Source organism: Microtus ochrogaster, chromosome 1 (assembly GCF_000317375.1).
Source record: "Microtus ochrogaster isolate Prairie Vole_2 chromosome 1, MicOch1.0, whole genome shotgun sequence".
Taxonomy (NCBI): Eukaryota; Metazoa; Chordata; class Mammalia; order Rodentia; family Cricetidae; genus Microtus; species Microtus ochrogaster.
In genome coordinates, this window is record NC_022009.1 from 67,199,505 (window position 1) to 67,224,852 (window position 25,348).

The 25,348-nt window shown below is 40.4% G+C and overlaps 1 protein-coding gene across 2 annotated transcripts in view; it reads right to left on the reverse strand.

Moving 5' to 3' along the window:
• Positions 1-1,036: 1,036 nt before the first annotated feature.
• The window catches only part of Dcun1d1 (defective in cullin neddylation 1 domain containing 1), a 39,502-nt gene continuing 15,190 nt past the window's right edge, over positions 1,037-25,348 (reverse strand). For both annotated transcript variants that reach the window (XM_005343793.3, XM_013347461.2), the window contains exons 2-7: positions 19,894-20,110; positions 18,285-18,453; positions 15,336-15,466; positions 5,316-5,398; positions 4,982-5,078; positions 1,037-3,823 (exon numbers count right to left, since the gene is read on the reverse strand). In XM_005343793.3, the coding sequence (XP_005343850.1) occupies positions 3,744-3,823; positions 4,982-5,078; positions 5,316-5,398; positions 15,336-15,466; positions 18,285-18,453; positions 19,894-20,110 (777 nt within the window). In that variant the 3' untranslated portion in view covers positions 1,037-3,743. The remainder of the gene's footprint in view (positions 3,824-4,981; positions 5,079-5,315; positions 5,399-15,335; positions 15,467-18,284; positions 18,454-19,893; positions 20,111-25,348) is intronic.

Genomic DNA, 25,348 nt, shown 5'->3' on the forward strand with positions numbered 1-25,348 from the left:
TGCCTTCTTTTGGCCTCAACCAGCATCTGAACCCACAAGTACATTCCCCACAGTCACATAATTAAAAATGAAAAAAAAGCCAACCAAAGAGAAGTCAAGACCTGCACTAGCACCAACTACTGAGCCCAGGGCACAGCTATCAGAGCTGGTCTGCAGGAAATGCGTTTCCAGAAAGATAATGCAGAGGATGCCAAGAGCGCTGGGAGGGAAACCACTTGTTCTGCCCGCCTGCATCTGCCTCCAAAGTGTGGGACAAACTGAGTACGTTAACCACGTTGAATAAATGGAAACCAGAAATTAACTCCACTAAAGTCCTAAGAAATAAAAATTATTGCTATGATGATAAAAATTGAAGCAATAAAAGGGTTGGAAATACACTCAAGTTTATAATCAATTAAATGATGAGCCATAATTTGACCCTGTTCATCATCTGTTATATAAAAACCACAATTCAGTTATTTATATGATAAATAGTTCACATTTAAAAACATTTATCATTACATTATCAAACTTAATAAACTCTTATCAAAACATCTCAGCATCCAATATAAACCATATTATTTAAAGTTTAAGGTAACAATAACACCAAAAAAAAAAAAAACACCCTGGAGGGGTTCTAATAAATACGCATTAAAACGTTCAGAGCCACATGAAGTCTAAGAGTTGGTTCAGTTTCACACAGGCACACTTTGTGAGCACGCATGCAACTTCCCAGCACCGCTTTCCTTTCTAATTCACAAAGTGATCTATCAGATCAACTTGCTCCTGCTTGCACGTCAACCAACAACTTAGCAGTACACAGCTGAGCAGGGTGAGCACAAAGTGAGTCAGACTCCTCATCAAAGAAAAAATAAATAACTTCACTTAGATAGCGGCTGGGCAGAGTCGTAAACACTGACATAGTAAACACTGTCTTTTCTCTCCCGAATGTGCCGGTCCTGTGTTCTTCCGTGAGTAATTACTCCTCCTGGAAAAGCCTTCAAGTCTATTTTAGTTTTGGGAAAAAAACTAAAGCACTGAAATAATATGTGAGAAGATTTAGTCATGGCAATTTCACGGAAGCTTTTATTGCCTCTCTTGGTAATATGACAGGGATCGTAAAGACACACTTTAACTTACAGAGATATGCAGATGATATTCACTGAAGAGAACCTTGATCTCAAGTATTTTATATGTGGGTACTTCTCATTTTATACATTTGACTATTTAAAAAGCATTACATTTAAAAATGTGTACCTGTTCTGACATTTGGCAAAAAGTAAACTCTCCCTATGGGTCTGTCTGTTGAAAAAAAAAAAAAGGAATCAACATGGCGCGCTGACGCCCACAAAGACGGACGCCCATGACCCAGAGCAGCTGCAATGGCTGTGTGCGCGTGGGCTGTTTCTCTCCAAACTTGCTGATGCCCCTCCCCCAACAGTGTAAGCATTTTTAGTACAAAACATTCCCTATAAGCAGACATTTATCCTCAGAATAAACACATTAAATCAGATTCTCTTTTGAGCCCTAGTGATAGTTTTGTTTAATGCTAAGATGCCATCATGGTGAACAACCTTGACTTCTTTTGCTACATAATTATATTAAAGCTTTATATATTTTTGTTTATAATTACACAGTAATTGTAAATGTTTAGTACCAAACTGATGACAAAGTTGAAAAGTCTTGCATTCAAAAATAAAATCTGTCAAACTCAAAGCATTAGGCCACAAATGAACATCACGATTCTCATGAGAAAGGTCTGAGGTGAGAAGGGAAGCCATCAGGCTTTCGTTGGAAAACAAACCACACATGACTCAATCAATCTGAAGACAGTAGCAGAACTCAAAACAGTCCATGTAGGGAATAAGCAATATATGCCTGCAAAACTTTTAAAGATATATATGTGTATGTGTGTGTATACATATATATCTTTATTGTAAAGATATATGTGTGTATACTATATATCTTTATCCTAAAGATATATATGTGTGTGTATACATATATATCTTTAATAATTTTTTTCATAATTGAAGTTCTTCATATTTACAAAACTGAAATCAAGAAATACTGAAAACAGTAAGATTCTTTTTTCTTTTAATAACCAGATTCTTGTAACGTGAATAAAAATTGACTCTAAGCCTTCTTTTGGTATTTGAAATGTATTCCTAAATTAAAGTTATGATTGGAATAATGATATATCTATAAGGTAATCTTTCTATGCAGTTTCCAAATCATGTAACTAAAAGCAACTTAATCATTTTCATATCTGCATGAAATGGTCTGCTCTCCCAAAGCACATCCTTCGCGCCCTGAAGAGGAGAGGGACACGTGGAGCAAACTGTCCCTATCAAAGGCCAGTCATCCAACACCTAAGTTCGTCATTTTAACTTCCTGAAAATATTTAAAGTATGCCCTTTTCACATGTCAGTATGTTACCAGAGAAACAAGCATGTTCATCAGGAGAGCAAGTCATGGGTCCTGTCAAGAAAAAAATAACATACAATCTGCTTTGTGTGGAAATAGCAAATGCGAGTGAGATGAAAACAATCAAAAGTTCAAATAATTTTTAGAACAGAAGCCATTGGTATTCTGCACCAGCACTCGCTCCTTTGAAAACCTCTGCTCTCAGAGTAAAGATTTGGCAACCACAGTGATTTAGCAGTACAGCCACTTCAACACAAGAGGTCATAAAGGCTGGAGTATCGCCCGAAAGAGCAGTGCCGATATGATAAACATTGAACTTCACGGCTCATCACAATCACTTGGAAAATGTAAATCCTACTATCTTCTTATAAATTAAGTGAATTGCATTGTGTTCCATAGTGCGATGACAAAAAAGTTTAAAAAAACAAAAACTAAACCCTCATGCCTAAATTTAGAACATTGTATTATATAGCAATCCAAAACATTCAAAACAAACAAAATAGTTTAACTTATTCGAAAGGCGTAGAAGCATTTCAGAGCATAATGAAATACGATTCTGTGCTGTGATGCAGACGAGTGGAATCTAACATCATATCCCAGTACATAGTTTTTAAATAAACTTCCCTGCAGGACCACTGCATACAAACATGGGTAGGACAACCACAGACTATTCTGTAGAACCTTTGTGAGAGTCTGAAACACAAGACATACTTCAGGTAGTCACCAAGTTATTCTAAATTTGTCATATGTGGGTTATTTTGACATTTCTTTCATCAACTATTCCACTCACATCAACAGTACATGTAGTTTGCCATGAAAATTCCCTCAAAGCAAACACCATTCCAGATCCGGTACACTCAGATAAATCCCTCTCCTCTGAAGGGCTACCAGCATAGTCTTTGCAACTAGCCCAAAGCATATACTTAAGAAGTTTTTATAAATTGTTTGTGGTGTTCATTATTATGTTTAATTCTTATGCCAAACTGTTTTCTGATGAAGACAGCATTGTGCTTTATGCAAGAATGAAAACCTCAAAATAATCACCATCAAGCTTCTATGACTTATGGGAAGACAAACTAAGATGGTCCACAGGTATAAGATGACATCCACAATGTTGGAATTATAAATGTTTAGAGTGGCCCAGACTAGAAGACAAGCCCAAACCACCAGTAGAAGAATGAGTACGATATGGTCCAAGATGTATCCTTAAAGTTGGTCTCAACCCTCAGTCTGAACTGTGAGGATTGATCTTCAGTTCGGTCCAGCCAGCAGAAATTGACTGTGTATTTCCTGTTGTATTTATTGTACAGACTATGTACATTCTAGAAGGTTCCTTAGTGCTACACTGTTGTACTTTTTGTCCCAGCAATTTGAGGGCGCGCAAATTCCACAAAGTCATCAATAAGAACAGGCCATGCTCCTGAAAAAGAAAAGAAAAAAATATGGGAGGAAAGGGAATAGAGAAAGGCAGAATAAAAGCTAATATTTCAATAGATCCTGTTTTTTAAATAGCTTCCTCATATGAATTAAAATTGTTACTCTTATTTCCTCCCACTGATCCATCTTTAAAAGACTCCATCTCTATGTTTTCTATTAATATATTCCCTGTCTTCTCTGTCTATTATTCTACAGTGGGGTTATAGCTTGATCAATGAAAACAACTCCTCTGGGCAATAAAGCAGTACTAAGTGTGGTTTCTCAGAAGGCTTTGTTAAGTCAGGCAGCCTACCCAAGGGTGTGGCACCGAGTCCTACAGCGCCCTCTGAACACTTCTCACGTCCCAGTGAAGGGATGACGGTGAGAACGGACAAGAGAGAGACTATGGCTGAATGAGCCAACGGGTCCCAGGAGGGCGTGGGAGATTTTCCAAAGAACATCTTACATTCAACAATCTCAAAAAATTAACAGTTGGTTCTCATGAGGGCTAGGTAAGTGTGGAGAATAAACTGGATATGCTGCTGGGGGCGGGAGCACGCTGTCCACACAGATGGAGAAATGGAGAAGAGCGTTAAATGGATAGTGGCTGGATGCAACGAAAACCACCCGGCAGTTGACGTCATCTCAGACTACACAAATCCAGCACACTTCATGAGTCTATTGACAAGACTAACAAACAAAAACAAAAACCAACCCCACTGGTTTCAAAGGAATATAAAACACATTAAGAGAATAAACTTTTACAGTACATTAAGAGAATATAACTCTTATAGCACATTGAACATGTTAGATACAGTTGAACATTTCCTATCCCTTTCTAGAGGACAAATACTGGTAAGATTTTGCTCCCGGGATTGTGCAGTGTTACGGAGAGGACCCAGGCTCCACAAACATTCTGCAACTCTGCTATAGCTTCACACAGGCCTCCTCCATGGCACTTGGCAAAGTGGAAAAGTTGGGTCTACATCTGTGTGTTTAGCAATTAAAGCGTAGGTTCAGTCTCTAGCACGCATGCACATACACTATACACACACACATACAAGCACACACAGAGAGAGACAATGAACAAAAGTTCAGAAAAGAAGATCCCTTCCATGGAAACAGTGGACGGAAGTTCAGGTAAGGCAAATATTTTTGCTACCTTCTTCATCATAATTGGACATGTCATCTGCAATCATTGAACTGAAGTCTAACAGAAGATTCCACGTGTCTTTTGGTATTGATCGTTTATGATGCTCCTATTAAAACATCAAAAAACAAAGAGCCTTTAAACCTTCCAAACATTTGGGGAAAGTTGGTTCAGCTGTTGCTACATGTGGGAAAATGTAACATTTGCATAATAAAATTTTGGTAGTCAAATTTCTCACTCTATGTCCATGACATGCTCTGAAATTAATGATGCCTTGAAATAAATCAATATTTAAGTACAGTATAATCTTAAGAGAAAACAGAAACTGCAGAAAATGTTAACTTACCAACAAAAATTTATTCCATAAGTCTAAGAATTTAAATCTTCCATTAAGCACTAAGTTCCAGTAAGCAATGGCCATTTCTAGATCTGTAATATTAAAAATAAGTTATGAAATTTAATGCTTTGGATATATGTCTCTGCAAAAGAACAGTAACTGAAACAAAGAAAGCCAATTGCATTCTGAGTATTATAGATTAAACTTTCCTTAAAGACCCGAGTCCACATTTGTAACCTGCTTCCTTTCCAGTGAGCTCTCAGAGCCTCTGGGGTAAGAATAACACAACTTACCTTCACAGGGTGTTGGCGCTGAAAGTGGATGTAGTCGTGTGCTTTTCCACTGCCAAGTACTAATGTGTGGAGTCCCCAGGCTCAGCACAGACCCTTCCAACACTCTGAGACAAATAATTATTTGCTGTAGGGGCTGTGTATGCAATATGGGCCACTTAGTAGTACCCAAGCCTTTATCATTGGACACCAATATGTTCCCCATATAGCCAAAGACATTCATGACGGCAAACTTGCCACAGTTAAGAATCCCAGATGCATACCAACTGGTTGAAATGCAAAGGATTGCTCAATTCCCAATTCTAAAAATCTTAAACTTCAACAGTTGACGTCTAGCTTGTCCGAATTACAAGAGGTCAGGAAAACAGTGTGGGTTTTTTGAGTTTGTGTCCTTTTTTAAGCACAAGTCTGCTGCTCTTTGGCTCCGTGCATCAATCTTATAAAATGCATGTGCATCCCAGGGTTCATTCCCCAGCACCAAGAAAAAATAAAATAATTTAAAAATAAGTAATAATAATAGTAATAATCTAAGATTTTCTTTTTAATTTGCCAAGGATATTAAAAAATTCTTTAGTTAAACACGAGTCAAAGAAAGCTAAAGAAGCAATCTGATCAACATCCACTGTGACAAATTCTAGACCTGTTCTGTGACACAAAGGACAATGCATCTCCTTGAGAACTCAAGCAGTTGAAGCTGCCTGGCTTTCCAGAGACTGACATACCCCAGGCCATCACATGCAGGAACCTTAGGATCTTTTCAAGTTGTGAAGTCGAAATGAGGAGACAACCTAAGGGAGCCCAGAAGACTAGGAAAGACCAAGATGGATGAATGCTGCTCAGACTTTTAAAAATAACAAAAAGAAATCCAATGCTTATTCTCTAACAAAAACCACAGATGATGATGATAAGTCATGTAGCCCCACCAGAGACAGACACCAGACAGAACTTTACCCCGTAAGCCACAGCCACGTGGTGATACTCGGATTAACAGAAATGGGTTAAATTGATATGTAAGAGCTAGCCAATAAAAAGCTAGAACTAATAGGCCAAGCAGTGATTTAATAAAAAAAAAAAAACCCACAGATAATTTGCAGGAAATCAATTAAAAACAAATACTAGACACTGGAAGGATCTGTGGTGGTCTGGATGAAAATGGCTGCCGTGGACTCATACATCAAGTATTTGGTTCCCAGTTGGTGGGAAAGTTTGAGGATTAGGAGGTGTGTCACTTCAGGTAACTACCCTATGCCATTCCCAGTTAGCTCTCTGTCTGCTCTGTTCCTGAGGACCAGATGTGATCACTCAGCTACTGCTCCAGGGCCCCGCCTGCTGCTGCCATGCCTTTCACTATGAGGGGCATGGACTCACCCTCTCAAACTGCACGACAAATTAAATGCTTTCTTCTCTAAGTTACCTTTGTCTTAGTGTCACATCACAGCAGTAGAAAAGCGACTAAGACAGGGTCTCTTAGTAATTGGAGAAATACAAATTAAAACAACTTTAAAATTTTGACTTACTGCAGTCAGAACAGCTAAGACTAGGAAAACAATCTATAACAAATGCTAGCAATACTTGGAAAAAGGGGAACCCTCATTCACTGTTTATAGGACTGCACTGTGGAGAATTCTCAAAAACCTAAAAATAAGTCTACCATATGACCTACTCCTCAGCAAATGCCCAAAGGACTTGTGGTGGTTTGAATAGAAATGGCTTCCATATGCTCATTTATTTGGATGCTTGGGCATTGGAAAGTGGTGCTACTTGACTAGGATTAGGAGGTGTGGCCTTGTTGGAGGAAGTGTGTCCCTGGGGATGGGCTTTGAAGTTTCAAATGCTCAAGCCAGGCCCAGTGTTTCTCTCTCTTCCTGTTGCCTGCGGATCCAGATGTACCTAGCACTCTCAGCTACCTCTCCAGCACCATGCCTGCCTGCACAGCTCCATGGTTCCTGCCATGTGGACTAAACCTCTCAAACTGTAAGCCAGGCCCAATTAAATGTTTTCTTTATAAGAGTTGTCATGGTCATGGTGTCTTTCACAGCAATAATACATTGAGTGTCGGATTAGAGTTCATGAATGAAGCTGTATAAGGAGGATTCTGAGAGCTCTAAGGAAGAAAGAAAAAGTCTTTTAATTTTAACCTCTGTTTCTCTATAACACGGTTACTCTTGGGATGTACTTTTGTGCCCCTCTCAGGTGCAGTAAATGGGTTACTTCAGATTACCCACCGTCCATTATTAGCATTCAGAATTCCAAGCACAGGTTGTGCTCACAACTGTGTAGACAGCCTAAGCCTATGTGACCTTGCCCTTGTGAAGTCAAGGGAACTTTGCTCATTTGACCTTATTTAACCCTCAGAACAACCCCAGAAAAGAAACTATCTGATGCTCCAATAAACTGCATGAGACTTTAGTCCACCTCATTTACATCTCAGCTCTCCCAAACTCATGCCAGCAACTAGAGTGATAACAATTGGCTAAGACAGAAGTTAGCACTAGGAGTGGGGTATTGTTGACAGGCATGACCATGCTTCTTGTTGGCAGAATGTAGACTCTGGATTAAGAAAGCAGTTGAACACTTTAGGTAGGCTTAGTGCACTATAATAACAGGAGCAGAGAAGACAGCAGTGCTGAGAGCAATGGAGATTATTACTGGTTCAGAGAAGAACAGTAGTAAGTAGCCTAGAGATCGGTCTCGTGATTCTTGGTGAAGAATGTGGCTGCTTTTTGCCCTTGTTCAAAAAATCGGCCTAAGACTAAATTGAAGAGTTTTGAATTAAACAGCATTGGCAGAGGAGATATCAAGGCAGCCTAATATTGAATCTGTCCTATGGCTACCAGTGATTACTTTTATGCAGATCCATAATGAAAGGAGCAAGTTGAGCAAAGAAAAATACAAAATGTACAGTTTGTGGAGAAAAGGAGCACAAAAAAGTGTAATAGAACTAAGTCCTGTGGTCTTCAAAGAGAAAGTTTAAAGAAAATCCTGGTCCTAAGAGGAATAAAGAAAGGGAGTGGACTTGATTGGGGGAGGGGGAGAGGGAGGGAAATGGGAGGCGGTGGCGGGGAAGAGACAGAAATCTTTAATAAATAAATAAATAATTAATTAAAAAAAAAGAAAGGAAGTGGTAACCTCAGGGTAAATCCCTACACAGTTAACTTCCAACTTGTGGGAAGGAAGTAAAGGAAAGCTCAGCCAGTGAAGGAAAGCTGCAAACACAAAGCTGGTGCAGACATCCTCCACGGACACCTGCTCAGCTGCGCTCAGTGCTGTTCTGTGCACAACAGCTAGGAATGCAAGCTCATGAATGATTAATGAAAATGCGCTACATATACACTATGAAAACCTGTAAAGAAAAATTAAATCATAAAATTTGCAAGTGAATGGATGGAACTAAAATTTTAGATTGAGTGAAGTAACCCAGACCCAGAAAAAGGGCAAACATCACGTGTTCTCTCTCAAATCTGTAGTTCCTAGCTCCATATCTTCAGTTGTAAGTATACAATTTGGAGTAGCTGCTTAAACCAGGAAAGGAAAGGGGGATCATGGGTGAGAAAGAAGCATTAGAAAAGAAGAGCTGATTACAGGTTATATGAAGTGAAAACGTGAAAAATGGGAATGGGGAGGTAGAAGAACGCAGAAGGAAATTGAACACATTTGAAATAGACACAGGAAATTAAACTGTTTTGTATGCACTTAAAATTACATATAATGTATATGGGTCTGTGTGCACATGCACAGAGACAGTTTAAGTGAAGTTATGCTACTTGGGGTGCTAATGCCTATCTCCAAGAGTCAAAGACTGAAAACATAAAGACTTAAAACTAAACAAAGAAACCAGTACCAGGTCAGGTTGAGAAACCTCCTTCTGAGGTGCTGGTGGGGGGAATACAAGACCCCCAACAACTGACTGTGGTTGCCTCCAAGAGGTTAAAGTCCTATTGCCTCAACAACAAGACTTAGTAAAAGCCTATGAGATTTGATCTGAAAGCCTTCTCCCTGAGGTCATATGCAGACTGTATAGGAAGGAAGCAATCAATCCTCTAAGGTAGCTTTGATGAATCACAATTGCCAGCTGACACAATGGTCCTACCGGTGCAAAAGTGTCACATCTTGAGAGTAACTAACAACAATCTTAAGGACTTCATGCTCATTTAACTTTAGGAAATCATGCCCAGTACTGTCAGCTTAGCCAACCATCTGCGGCTGTGAGGTCATGGATCTTAGAGCAGAACCCACTACTACCACTTTCATAAATCTGTTTGATTCCTAACTGCATTCTAAATACTTACCCTTACACCCACAGCTAAGTGTAGCTTACACACACACACAATCAGTCAATCAATCAAAGAAGCTTCTTTTTTATCAGACAGAGAGACCATTACAATCACTTACAGTCACAACTGGTGTGGGGTGCCCCAGCTCATACACCTACAACACAACACCTATACCTAAGTCTCAGGGAACTCTAGAAGAGGAGGTGGAAAGATTACAGAAGCAAGACGACCAGGAAGTCAGCTACAAGACTGTGTTCTTCTAGACCAGCTGGGTCATATGCAGAACTTTTAAGTTTTTGAGAAACCTCCAGACTGAACTGACAATAACTCTACAACTTTGTACTCTTACCCACAATGAATTAAAGTTCTTCTTTCCCCCCACATTCTCGTACTCATTTAAAAAAGTAAGAAATCGACAAATATTGAAAAAGATGTGGAGAAAGGGGGAACTGTGGGACTATAAATTACTTCAGCCATTACAGAAACACAACAAAGCTCCTCAGAAGATTAAACTAGAAACCGGGCGTGGTGGCACTCATCTCTAACACCAAAGAGTTTGAAGCCAGCTTAAGACAAATATTCTGTGTTAAAAAATAAAACAAACGAACAAAAGGATCTACCATATGACTCATCTATCTTCTAGGGCAACATCTGGATATCCAAAGAAAATTAAACAACTGCACTTCCATGTTTATTCTAGTGCAGAATCAGCCTAGGTGCAATGATAGGGGATTCCTATAGGACTGAGTCAGAACAAACTCAAACAGTGTTAAAGGAATAATTATAAGAACATTTAATGAAGCTAGAAGATACAAATAAACTACCTAAATTCAAAGAGAATATAGACAAATGTATTCTATGCTCTGAAAGTAACTGCCAACTAAGATTGTTATAGTCTGCAAAATTATCTAGCATGATTAATAAAAAAGGAAATTTATATGATAAACAAACTGATACAACTTATGAAAGCTAAGCCAGTATTACAGAAAATACCTGAACAAGTTCTATGCACTGAAAAGAAAAACACAGGAGGATACAGGAAAGAAACACTGTAATAGAAGAGTAGATAAGCAATTGCAGAACATGAAAAGGAGAAGGGGGAGCTCAATACACACCCTTCAATAATAATTGTTGTAATATCTAACACAATAGACTTTGAAGCACAATTAGAAGAAATCAATTCATATTGAATAAGGGAATAACTCAAAGCAATATAACCATTTAAACATACAAGCCTTTTATTTGTTAAACTGACATATAATGCAGTAGCTATCATGACATTTTCAAACAAAATATATTTGGGCAGATTTTCTTTTCCTCTTCTCTCCCCCATCTTCTTAGCACCCTAGCTCCCCTCCTGACTTCTGCTACCCCAGACTCTTTACCTCTTTATGTCTCACATGTGGTCTGAAGGGGAGCAGCAAGACCTGCAGATGTGCATCAGCTCCAGTGCAGGACATGAGCCCTCCTCTGAGTACATGCTCAGGAGTGGGACAGCGGATCGCATGCTGCAAGTTCTTGTAAGTTTTTGAGAAACCTTCGGCCTGAACTCACAATGGTTCTGTGACTTGGCACTCCACCACAATAAACCAAAGTTCTCCTTTCCTTATTCTCCTCAGCATGTAGTAATAAAAGTTCCAACTGGAAGCTGCTGAGGTGGAGTCTGCCATCAAGCCTTAGGATCCAAAAGGCAGCGGGCATGGACTAGAACAGCGGAATCAACAATGCTGACCTTGCCTGAGGTGTGGTTAAGCACTGAGTTAATATAATATACACAGAGCCCTTATAATAGTGCCTGCCAAATAATATATTTATATTTATAATATATTTACTGACTTAAAAAACATTTAAAAAATTAGAGTCTGAAGTTGTGAGGACCTTGAAAGTAGTTCTCTCCTGCCACCTTGTGGGCTGTCAGGATCCTCGGCACTTCAGTGCCTCTCCCGGCTGAGCCAGCTTACTGGCCGGAGACTTTATTGTAACAATGAACCTATATGGTCCTTATGATGACAGGGCTGCTACAGAAGGCATATAATCTCTGACCAAATGAGCAGAATCAGTCTCCCACAGTGGGTCCAGATTTTAATGCTCAATTTTGAAAGACACCAAAGACCTGGTAGAGCGCATCTCAGGACAGCTAAACAAGCTGGACCACCGACCTGGAAAGGACAAGGGCTAAGTGGTGCCAGTCTTTAAATGGCTACAGGAGGGCAGCTTAATAATAACAAAGAACAATGTAATAAACAGTAAACGCATTCTGGGACAGGCATGGCAACTTCCTAAAACAGCACACCACAGACACAAAGGGAAAATTAAAGAGTGTTCCTAAGCAGGGCTGGTACTTTCGGTGGATCAGACTTCATGCAGGCTTACAAAAACTCTTTCAACTTTAAGATATACAGACTAATCCAAACCTGGAGCACGTGGGACAGATGAGAGAGGGAAGGAAGGAAGCAGAAAATGAACTAAGATAACCCACTCTGACCGCGCCAGCACAGCTCAGTGCCCCCACCCTCACACACTTTACTCTGTGAGCCCTCAGAAAGGCTGTCAGGAAAATTCTCCTTGTTAATTAAGCTATCGGTGCCACATTTCCTGCCACCTAACACAGTGCATGAGGTGGGAAGCCCTGCCCTTCCGCAGCCCTTCTCCCTCCTACAGAGTTCCTTCTTCAGTCCCTGCTGATAAATTGATCGGAACAACTGATAAATCCGCACAGGTAACTACTGTTAACAAACCCCACACACTATGTTAGGGTTCATTTCACTGTAAAGGCTACAGTGCGTGGAGTTTCTTAATAACTTTTTGTGGTTGCAAATACAAAACACAGTATTTGCCTCTACCTTTAGAAGTAAAATGTGTGACGTACTCATTATTAAGCAATCTCCTGAATTCTCACTTTATGAAACAAACTCTATAACCATTGAACAATGTATTTTTTAATATTTATTATGTCTACAATATTCTGTTTATGTGTATGCCTGCAGGCCAGAAGAGGGCACCAGACCCCATTACAGATGGTTGTGAGCCACCATGTGGTTGCTCGGAATTGAACTTAGGACCTTTGGAAGAGCAGGCAATGCTCTTAACCTCTGAGCCATCTCTCCAGCCCCCTGAACAATGTACTTTCAAGCATAATAGAAAACAACTATTTTTCAAAATCTGTTTTTACATAATTTTCTGTTTTTTCTAATCTGAAAATTCTAATTTATCAGCATATTACTATACCAAATAACCAGAAAATGTTGATTTTCATCTTCATATCAAACTATATTATTTACTCAAAATTTTAGATATATAAACATCTACATATATATATATATATATTCTGTAAGGGTCAGAAATATAACTTAGAAACCAATTCCTTTAAATCAATTTGACATCCACAAAACTATGTTATCTTATCAAAATGTTATATTTCTAAATACCACAAATTAATATTCAAACTGAAAAGCTTTACCAAGTCTTTACTTGAGGGAAGGAATGCGAAAACTAGAAAAAGAAATGCCTAGCTAACTGGCCGTCTAATTGTATGCATTATAGCTTTTTTCTGTATCATCCTGAACGGGAAGACTTCTGTATAATAAAATCCATCCAATCTGATAATTCTGTACTGTAGACGTACACTGACATCACACTGTACCCTACTAATTATATAAGTATGTGTTCCTTTCAAATGCATCTAAAGAAAAGAGTAATCCAGCATATACTGAGCCATCAGTTCATTAGAATTTCAGTTTACAAATATTTTGAACATCTTTAATCAACTTGGTCCTGTTTCATCTCTCTTTAGGCTAATTCTCCATTACACGCACATTTATCCTGTCTTCTCTAGCTTTCAGTTGCTTCCCTGGTCTAATCCTAGTCACAGAATTGATCTGTTTCTTGATGTTCAATTTAAAGCACAAGACGAGGCCGGGCGGTGGTGGCGCACGCCTTTAATACCAGCACTCGGGAGGCAGAGGCAGGCAGATCTCTGTGAGTTCGAGACCAGCCTGGTCTACAAGAGCTAGTTCCAGGACAGGCTCCAAAACCACAGAGAAACCCTGTCTCGAAAAAAAAAAACAAAAACAAAAAAATAAATAAATAAAGCACAAGACGAGATGAGAACCAGAGCCTCAAGAGCCTCCTGCAAAGGAAGTCTTGACTGGGGCCGGCAAGATGACGGAGCACTCCGCAGCAGAGGACTGGGCTCAGTCCCTAGCAATGCACAACCGCAGAACTGAGCCTGGAAGTGCAGCTTCTAATCTAGCCACTTGCAAGTCTGAGGCAGGAGGAATGAAAGTTCAAGGTCTGCCTGGGTAAAGTGAATTTCAGGCCAGCCTGAGCAGCTTAGTGAGCCCATCAAAATGAAGAATAAGAAGACATCAGAGCCACTCAGTAGGTAAAGCTCTTTTCTAGCACGTGTGAGGCTCTAGTTCACTCCTCAGTAGCACAAATACACAAAATAACACAACCTCACTTATTATTTAACTTCTGTGCCTAAATGTCCTCATTTGCAAATTAAGAACAAAGAAGTCTAGACTCTCTAACTGTGTATGTGGTACCCAGCAGGTAGTAACTTACTGAATGAAAGAATAAAGTTTTTCAGCATTGCTGAAGCAGTATAAGCTAAAGACTTAGCACACTAGACAGCACACTAAGAGTTCACAATAAAAACAGTGTGTCCTATTTCTCATACTCCTAAACATTTTGGTTTTATTTTCAAAAGGAGTCTGTGGTATTAGTTTAGCCCTGCTGTGTCTCCAGTGCCTTCTCTTGCAGTCTCGCCTCTGCCTATGGTTTGGGAGCCCCACTCCTCACTACCTTCCTTCTTCTAGGAGATAGCCAGTCTTTGCACTCTGCTCACAAAGCCCAGAAAGCCCTATCCAACCACTCTGGCTTTAGTTTCCCTCCTGCTCTTGGATCCTATCTTCATTTATTTCCTGTCATCTACTGCTGTCTGAGCTTCTGACGAACTTTGTAGATTCTATTCCACCTTTTACTTTGCTACCCATAGCTGGCCCCCAAACAAACAGATGCATACTGCATTTCGTACGAGCTGGGTGGCACAGGTAGGTGAGGGAGCTCTACACTCTACACTGACGATCGGCTTCTTTTCATGCTTTCGCAGCGGGCACCCACGGCTCAGCAGTCTCTGCAGTGCTTTTACAGGTCCTACAAGGCTCTAAAGGCAGGCTTGAGCATATATGAACAAAAGAATGCATGAACAGGTGTAACTGAAATACTAAGGGCTACTTATTTCCTGTGTCTTTTGTGTTTCCATAACTCAGTGATCCATGTGAGACATCGGAGCGGTCCTCTGCTGCACTGTGCCCAGTGTCCCTTAACTAACGTTTATTGCTCGGTGATTTCCGATAACTGGTATTTTCATAACGTTATGTTTAAAACACATGACTTTCTACGGCAAAAGTGATACTATCAATATATGTAAAACACCAAATATAATTTTAAAATATTCTTACCTAATCCTTTTTGTCCTGGATTCTTTGCAAAATTAAAAGTAAACTGGTAAAAATCCTTAAATCGTCCTGGTTCTTTCAATTCTTGTTCCATCTTGGGTATTTGGGCCTTTAGTTTTTCTATGCTGTCACATCTACATTATAAAATTAAGTTTGCAAATGGTTAACTTTTCACTATAAATTAAAAAACCTTAAGTTAATTATTTCTATGAGGGCTTGCATTTGTTTCCTAGAACTTATTTTTAAAAATCAGATATATGGGATTTCATCTTTTTACATATATTAAGAATGCAGTCTCCCTTAGTCACAGGGGATGTTAAGTCCCTCACTGATCCCTGAAACCTTGGTGAGCACCATGCTCAGGTCTATGAGGCTTCTTCTTGCACATATAAGAGCTATATACAAAGTGTAATTTATAAATGAGACAATGAGACATTAATGGGAACTAATAATGAAATAATTACATGGTAATGAAGATGATACTCACGTATTCTCTACCTACGTAAAAGGAAGAGCCTCTGCACATCTTAATTGTTAGCATCTCTGTTCCTGCACTGCTGGACCATTGTGAGATAAAGGATGGCCACCTGCACACAGGACTGGGGTAGCAATCGGTAACTGAGCAAACCACTAAGTGACTACCGGACAAGCAGCACACAGAGGGTATGCTGGACAAAGGGACAGTTATTCTTCAAGCAGGACAGCAGGGCTGTTTAAAATCTTACCACTCTATTCAGAAGGACACACAACTTAAAACTTAGGATTTTTTTTTCTGGAAACTTTCAACTAATAATTTGGGAACACAATCAACTTTGAGTCACTAAAACATCAAAAAAGTCAAGGATGAAAGGTGACTCTTGTCTAGAGTTAGCTTAACGAAGACAATGGATGATGAAATGTTAGAATTACTACTTATGAAAGACACTGGCTGGTCCTTTTATATATATCCATTCACCAAACTCAATACACTGACTTAAAGACTCTACTTCTGCCTCAGTGAATAGATAAGAATGTACACAATTGGCCAGGTGGTGGTGGCACGTGCCTTTAATCCCAGCACTTGGGAGGCAAAGGCAGGCAGATTACTGTGAGTTTGAGGCCAGTCTGGTCTACAAAGAGAATTCTAGGACAAGCTCCAAAGTTACACAGAGAAACTCTGTCTCGAAAAACAAAACGAAAACAACAACAAAAAGAGCATGCACAATCAGTCCCGCAGCCTCTGCTCTCACTGTGACGAGCACAGCCAGCACCGCAGTTAGTCATGGGCTTAGCTTCCAAACGACTAGAACAAGGTCTCTTGCTAAGGAAGCCCTCTTCTGGAAAACTTGCTTTTCGTATATCTTAGCTAAAGCCTGTACTGCCTTCAACCGAATCATTTAAAGCAGGACTGGGGTGTTTTCTCTGTTTACAAAATTGTAAACGAGCTAAAAAGGTCTATGCACTGCATTAGTTTCCTCATAACGATGGCCTTAGGGTGGAAATGTCTCATTTCTTAAGGATTCTGCAAACAAATCTACCCACTCTCTCCTCTAAACATTTCTGCTTTTTATCTTCCTTCTATATTCTCTATAACACTTCATATTTTATATTAACAGGTCACATTTTATATTGTATTCTCCATAAACAGTGATATTGCTTTTCTATAAGTTTTAGTGACATTGTCATAGAGAAGTTCAGCAGGCTTGAGCTGGGTTGGTTTGGCTACAAGACAGAGTTCCAGCACATTATTAATTTATTGCCTCTTTGTATTATGCCCCCTTCTCTGCCCTGCTTTATAGTGGTCAGCCACAAACCATAAGGCATTTTTTTTTTCTTGCCAGCTCACCCAATGTCAGGGTCAACTGACAGGGCTAAAAGGCCAGGGGAGGAAGGAAATTTTTACCCAGGTTGCTGTCAGTAGAGGGAAACGGTTTTAGTGTGGGAAAGGTCCCAGCCACATCTACCAGTGGTGACAACTCTGACAGGAACCCACCCACTGGCCTCCAACAGTTCCACCCTGCATGGGTTTGGCTTTTAAGTAGGCACCCTGCCCCTGCAGCCCTGCCTCTCCCCTAGGGACTGAATTCCGGCCTGGCTGGTTCACTTCATGCAGCCCCAGGGGTGCCAAGAGCTATTCCTACCTCTTTACACCCTAGGGTTTTCTTTTACACTTTCTGGGGTCAAATTACTGCTGAGGCATTATCCAGACTGGGCCCAGTTTTCCAGTGCCTCTATGACTCAGTAAGTAGAGTCCTGATTTTAGTCCTGACTGGAATATCACCTGGTTTTATCACCTGTTATGAGTCAGTAAACACTTCCCTCGCAGAAGAGGTAGGCAAAGCAGTTATTGAGACGAAGCCATGCTTGGTTAATATGAGCTTCTTTGTTTTGTTGTATTTTAGAGACAGGATCTCACACTCACAGTGCAGCCCAAGCTGGCCTTGAGCTACTATATGGCTGAGGACAACCTGAACTCCTGATTCTCTTGCATCTGCCTCTTGAGGTCTGGGGATTCCTGGGCTGCCCACCCAGCTTTCAGACCTTGACCTATGACTTTTCAATCTACCTGTTAAACACATTCAGCTAAACCAGCCAGCAAAGCACTAAGTAAAGCAAAAAGCATTTAATATCCATTAGTTTTTAATTTTTATATTTTACCAGCTCAGAGCACATGGCCTCAAATTAGGAAATAATGTACTTGCTCATTCACCTTGCTATAAATATTAATGTCGGATAACTTGAATCTTAGTGACTCCTGGGAACACATGACGAAAGGACAATGCAGTTACAGGAGGCTACAAAGTTATACAAGTATTTGGTACCCCCAGAAAATACCAGGGAAACAACATACTGACTCAAGACTGTTTGTAGGCTAGTAAAAACTTAAATTTCCATTTAAAAACAGATGAAAAGCACTGAGCTCCATCATCCTCACGGCTAGGGCCTCATCCCCCATGGAGGGCATATACTCACCCTAACTCTGCCATGCCATCCATGAACTCCCGTTTGGAGAACTCGCACTGTGTGGCTGCTCTGAACTTCCATGCGATGATCAACACACTAATGCTGGCTGGATCGAGGGCCAGATCATCACAGAACTGCTGTATGCCATCGATTCCAATTTTATTTTCATCTTGAGGATCTTTAACAATACCAATACAATAGAAAATTAGTGCCATACTTATAATGTGATAGTCATACCAAAAAAAGATACTGCTTTACTTTCTATTTTAAAACAAATCACAATATACCAAAGATATAAAGCAATATTATTTTTATAGATGTTTCCCCATATAATAATCAAAGTCACAACTAAGTGTATAAGGAAGTGTAAAAGTATCTGACATTTAATTTTAAAAATCTCCCTTCTGTGAGGCACAGGCTCGGAGCCACACACCTTTAGTCCCAGTACTACAGAGGCAGAAGCAGGGAGATTTCTGTGAGTTCAAGGCCATCCTGGTCCATGTAGTGAGTTCCAGAATATTCAGAGTTACATAAGGATATCTGTCTAAAACACACACACACACACACCCAGCTCACTTATTCATGTGAAAATGTGAAATATACACAAATAAAATCAGACATGCTGATACAAGGACAAGGGATTTTAGGTCAAAACACTCATACTTTATTTAATCGGGCATTCAAAATTAACAATATTAAATTAGAAAACTTTTTTCTTAAAATGAAACGTACAATCATTTAAATTCTAGTAAAACTAAAGATACAATTCAATCTTAATCATGACAATATAAGTCTGATGTTTACAACAGGAAAATCGTAAAGTTTTTTTTTTTTAAAGACATATAAAAAAGAAAGAGATTCCCCTACACTGCTACCAAATGCAATTGGCTAAATATCTAAAGTGTCTGGTGGTGACTCTAGCAGTCATGATGATGCACATCAGGCTGGGTGTGTGGTCCAGTGAGAGCACCTGCCTGGCCTGCATGATGGCAAAGCCCTGAATTTAATTATTAAAATAAATAGAAAAATAAAGCAAGACTTTGGAACATAAATTATGCGTATAATAGATTCCCATTTGTGGAAAAGTTTGAAAATACCTCTATATATGCCTGCATAAACAAGACATGCATGTATTCATACTAGGCTATTAAACATAGGCTATCCTCAGAAGAAGAAAGGAAAGTTAACTTTTTTCAACCTTTTCCTTTTTTTCTTTTGCTTTTCCCCCTTTTGGAGATGATCTTAAAATTTAGGCCAGACTAACCTTGAACTCTCAATCTGACTGCCTCTGCCTCTGAGATATATGTCCAACTATTCAAGTTTTTAAAAGTGTGTGTTATGTTACAAAAAGTTATTGTGCAGACTTTCTTAAAACCTGGCTCAGCAAGTTTTACAAACACAAGGTTAGAAAAAACTGCCCCTAACCTTCCATTCTCAGACTCGGTGATGGGGTCAGACCAGGAGGAGACAGGAGCAAAAGAGAGTCATTTCTAGTATCTTCCTAGTCCCGGGCTCTGTCGGAACCCACTGCACTTGCTCCAGGCTCTGGAGCTGCCATCTCAGAACAAGCCTTTAACTCGGGAGAATTTGCTCAAAACATTTAACATATGACACTCACCTTTGTATCTATTGTAAAGTTGTTCTAACTTCTTCCTGTCCAATGATCCTTTGACACTCTCCCGTATATAAAGTTCTGGATTTTGAAAAAAATTATCTGTTGCAACATCTAACTTCCAGTCATTTTGAGAAAGACAACTCACAGCAGTTTTTTCACTAGATTGTGTGAAGATCATAAACTGACGAACTTTATCCTTCTGCGATGATTTCAACTTGTTCTACGAGAACCAGAAAACAAACTGAAGCTGTGTAAAATCACACATCACTACACATTCCAATGTATCTAAGTCGTCGCCATTAGGAAAGGTTTTTTTCCCAAAGCATGAAAGCATTTGTTTAAAACTTACTTGTGATGTCATTAATCAGACAATTTAAAAGTATCAGAAGCACAAGGTGTGGCACAGTTCTGGAAAAGTAGCTGGTGTTGATTGACAGAACAAGAGTACTCAGCCTCCTTTTCTAAGAGGACACACAGACAGAGACAAACCCCCATGGGAAGGAGAGAACCAACGCTCAGCCCAGCACTACCTGCCTGAGTGTGTGCTATTTTCACCAAATGCAGGAAGGTGATAGGGTAGGAATAGCCTACATTTCTCTTACATGGTGTTTAGAAACTATAGAATTCTTACGAGGATCCCCTCAAATAAGAAGAAATCTATACCACTTAGATACTTCTTTTTAAAAAGTTCTTTTAATTATAGTGTGCGTGTGTGTGTGCGCGCGCACATACTTATGGGCACACACACATGTCAAGATGCTAATGTGGAGAGCAGAAGACAATTTGCAGGAGTTGGTTCTCCCTTCTCCCATATATGTCCTAGGGATAGAAGTCAGGCCGCAGACTTGGCGGCAGGCAGTACCTTTGCCAGCTGAGCCATCTGGCTGGTCCCAGAGACACTTCTCACTAAGAGCATCTTCTGTTTCCCTACAAGGAATCATCTCTTTTTCTTTGCTTGTGCCTAAGAGGCCTCAAGTTTTCACTTGCCCTACACTGACAAGGATTCACTTCTCTGACTTAAACCCAAATAATGAGACAGGGCCACCAGGCTCTCCACTGTCTCGTGCTGTCAAAGACTGCTCTCCCCTCGCACTCAAGCCAGCCTCCTGGGCAAGGCCCACTGCACTTCTTCCTCCTTTCAAGTCCCAATTCTGTTTTCTCAGCAAAATACTTGGGCTCCTCTAGTGCTACCATACACAGAGGGTCAGACACATTAAAGATACAGTGTTGTCTTTTAAGCAACACCACTAAGACCCCCTAAAGCTCTGACCTGACCCAGACTGACATTCCCCGAACCCAACCTCTGACTAAACACGGAGCAAACCTAGCTAAGTTCTTTGTTCACAAAGCTCACCCAGTTGTGTAGGAGAAATGAGGGAACAACAAAAGTAGCCTTGCAACCTCTTGTTCTGGTAAAGTTTCTAGGAACCTCCCTGCTTGGTGGATATTTAAGAAGCTTTTGAGAATCTCGGAGGGACTATCAAAGGTACTATTATCACTATCACAGAGAAAATAAGGCTGCAAAAATCAAGTATAAAAACAAACCCTCTTTCTTGGAACACGAAATACATTTATGCCAAAGAGCCTCCTCATCTGCCACTCTCTCCTCTCTTGGCAAAGGTCAATGTTTGAAGTTACAGATGACAACCTCAGCCACTATCCTCCACTCAAACAGAAACTGTAAAATATTACAGCTTCCCTTCACTGATAACCCTACCCTTAGATACCACCCAAAGTATAGCTCAGTGGTTCTCAACCTGTAGGTCACGACCCTTTTGACAAATCTCTAGCTCTGAAAATTTTACATTACAATTCATAACAGTAGCAAAATTACAGTTACGAAGTAGCAACAAAATAATTTTCTGATTGGGGTCAGCACAACATGAAAAAGTGTACTAAAGGGCCGCAGGCTGAGAACCACTGCCCTAGCCTGTCACGTGAGACGCACCTCTCAAAGACTCAGGATCATTCCTATCTTTGAAATGTATTATTCGATGGCAATCCCAATGAAATGACCAAAAAGGAAATAATGTAAATCCCTGAAAGTTCATTAACTGAAAGGAAACAAGAAACCATTTGTGTTCCAGCCTGGGAGATGACTCTGAAGCACAGCACGCTTTCTCCCTAAGAACCACAAGAAACCATTTATGTTCCAGCCTGGGAGATGACTCTGAAGCACAGCACGCTTTCTCCCTAGAACCGCAGGTCTGACACACTCACACCCTTTCAAGTGGCTGAGTGTCACTGTGATCACCACTGTATAACGTCGAAAGTGAACCTGGAAACTACTTTTGAATTAACCCTGATTGACTTCTTGAGTAGCTCCTCTACTCCCCACCCCCATTCTTCTAGAGTTGGAGGTGGCAAGACAGTCTGCCTTATCTGGGATTTTAACCTAACAGTATTGAGCCCAGTACACTGTTCCCTGCTGAAGACGGAAACTTAAAAGCACAGCTTAAACTACTTCTACAAGCCAAGACTCATTCACCTGCATTAGAGACTTCCTGATGGAAAGCTAGATACTGGAAGACAGCGAGGGGAAATAAATCACTGTCTAGTCCAACTAAGCAACAACATTACATGAACTATTTAACTCATGTTATATCACTTAGTTTTAAATGCAGTAACTATTTTGTCTGGGTCAATTATAAACTTTTAGTCTGTGGGGAAACAAACACTTTCTTCAAAAGCAACTAGTTGCCCATTTGTAACCTCATAAATGACTGGGCAGCACCTGGCGAAGGCCTGACAGAGGGAGGCGAAGAGCTGGCGATGCTGCGCTACATGGCGCCCGGTCCCTGCCTGCTCCTGCAGTGTCTGATAAGCAACTCCACCTCTGGGAGTTTCCCTCCAGGACGGTCTGCAGAACACAGGGCTCTCCTAGGCAAACTACACTGGCCCTATGCTCAAGCTGGGTAGAACCCTAAAATGCCCATCCCCCTTTCCCAGGCCACACAGGTGGTATTGGGCAAGGTGTCCCAATTCCAAGGGAGAGTGGCATCAAAAGTCGGCCAACCTCAGGAGTGGGGTCACTAGATTAAGCAGAGCATTACCGAGAAGCAGGAGACAAGAGGATGGATTAAAATAAAAAACTGAAGAGGAAGAAAAAGCAGATTTTTCTTTCTTAAAGTTGGTTTCTGGAGAAAGGGTTTCTCTTCGTAGCCCTGGCTGTTCTGGAACTCATTCTACAAACCAAGCTAGCCCCAAACTCAAAGCCCCCCTGCCTCTGCCTCCTGAGTGCTGGGGTTAATGGCTTGCGCCACAACGCCTGGGTGTAGGTTTTCTATTTAAAAGCTAATGGAGACCTTTTTCCATGAGATGGCCTCCAAGACTTGGCAGTAATTTCCTTTACTACATTTTAAAAACGACTACAACAGCTGAGTGGTGGTGGCGCCTTTAATCCCAGCACTCGGGAGGCAGAGGCAGGTGGATCTCTGTGAGTTCGAGACCAGCCTGGTCTACAAGAGCTAGTTCCAGGACAGGCTCCAAAACCACAGAGAAACCCTGTCTCGAAAAAAAAAAAAAAAAAAAACCCACTACAACAGAGTGGCTGGGAAATGGGATTAAGTAGTACAACCTTCAAACCTCACGTGTTACAGTCACTTAGACATGACCGAGTTTTCAAGAAAAGTCAAGAGTGGTAAGCATGCAAGGACATGCAATACTCAGGCTGTGTTAGAAAGACAGAGAGAGGGGGAAGAAAGAAGTTTCATAATCTAAACAACAAAATTCATCTATTTTCTTTACAAAATAAAAAATGCCTAGACTGTGAACACATGCCTCTTTGTACTTAAATCTTCCCTCCTATTTTAGCTCAATAAATTCAAATATTAAGTTAAAAAAAAACTTTCCCAGGAAGATGGTGTGTCTCAGTAGTCAAAGTACATACTGTAAGTTTAATTTCCAGAACCAAAATAAGTAGTTTATCTGAAAAACCTCAAATATAGTGTTTTGGATCTAGCCAAGCACATTTGACCACTGAACTAACAAAACAGTGACTAGATTAGCAGATCACAGCAAAACTTAATAATAACAGGAAAGTCTTCCTATCGTGTTCCCCAAGAAAAACCATGTATATGGAAAATGACCTCCTGCCAACTAACGCCTCAAATTTTCAAAACAGAAGTAACTTTACTGAGGAAGTAGTACTTGTGAAAGTAAAAAAACGATTCATTCATTTATTTTCACCCACAAGTCCATCTTCTTACCTTACCCCTAAGCTTCAACTTCAATCTCAACTCCAGAAAGACACTCAGGTCCACAGTTTCAAAGAAATTCCTTTTTTAAAGGTGAGTCTGAGCATTTTCCTGCAGGCATGCATGTGCAAGTGCCCACAGAAGGTGGATGGGGAGGGCATCAGATCTGCTGGAACAGACCACGGTGAGCTCTCATGCAGTAGTACCTAATCTCTGACATCCTGAGCCGCCTCTCCAGCTCTGAAATTACCTCTGGAAATGCAATTCTAGTTAGCTGATACCTACTTCACAAAAGTCGATGTTTCAAAATATCAGAATGTCTTAACGAGGCCAGGTATAATGCACAGAAGGCAGGTCTACTGTGAGTTCAGATCAGCCTGGTCTACATAGCGAGTCTCAGGCCAGCCAGAGCTAGTTAGTGAGATTCTGACTCAAAACAACCTTAACGGTCATGTGTCACTTTCACTAAAAGCTCTATGTATAGTAGTAGATGCCACTGAGATGGCTCAGCCTGTAGAGACACTTGCCACCAAGTCTGATGACCCAAGTTCAGTCCCCAAGACCCAGATGAGTAGAGAGAGAAAACTCCCACAAGTTGTTCCAACTTCCAAAGGTGCACTTCGGCACATATGCACCCCACACATAAATACACAAATGTCATACCTCTTTTTCAAGCTGTGTGGCTAATGTGATTAGCATTTTTAAATTCCTATGAGATTTATAAGAGCTAGCTTTAGTCTAGCAAACTATGTATTCTCATGGAAGACGGAGTCTGCTATAGACACAGTCCAGTGTTACCCGTACCCAACCACTCAACCGGCCTTCCCACAGATCACAGGTCAAGAGGGCAGGAAAAGTCAATTCCATGAGGTGACCCTGCTGCAACAGAACACTTTCACCTCGGGACAAAGTTCTACTCCAGGGAAGTCAGGCTAAGAGAAGAGTAAGCTGCCCACGTCTTTTCCTTTGGTTGTAAAGGCACACAGTTTGTCAAAACTGAAGCGTCTCCTCTCAGATCTACCTGGCAAGATATCCATTCCACCCATAGAAAACTAATCTCTGCTGCAGCAAACAAAGTTTTCAGTTCTAGGCAATTAACTTGGATTAATTTAACTTTAACTTGTACATAGTAAGGATTCTTTTTTTTTAAGATTTATTAATTATGTATACAGTGTTCTGCCTGTGTGCATACCTGCACCCCAGAAGAGGGCACCAGATCTCATTACAGATGGTTGTGAGCCACCATGTGGTTGCTGGGAATT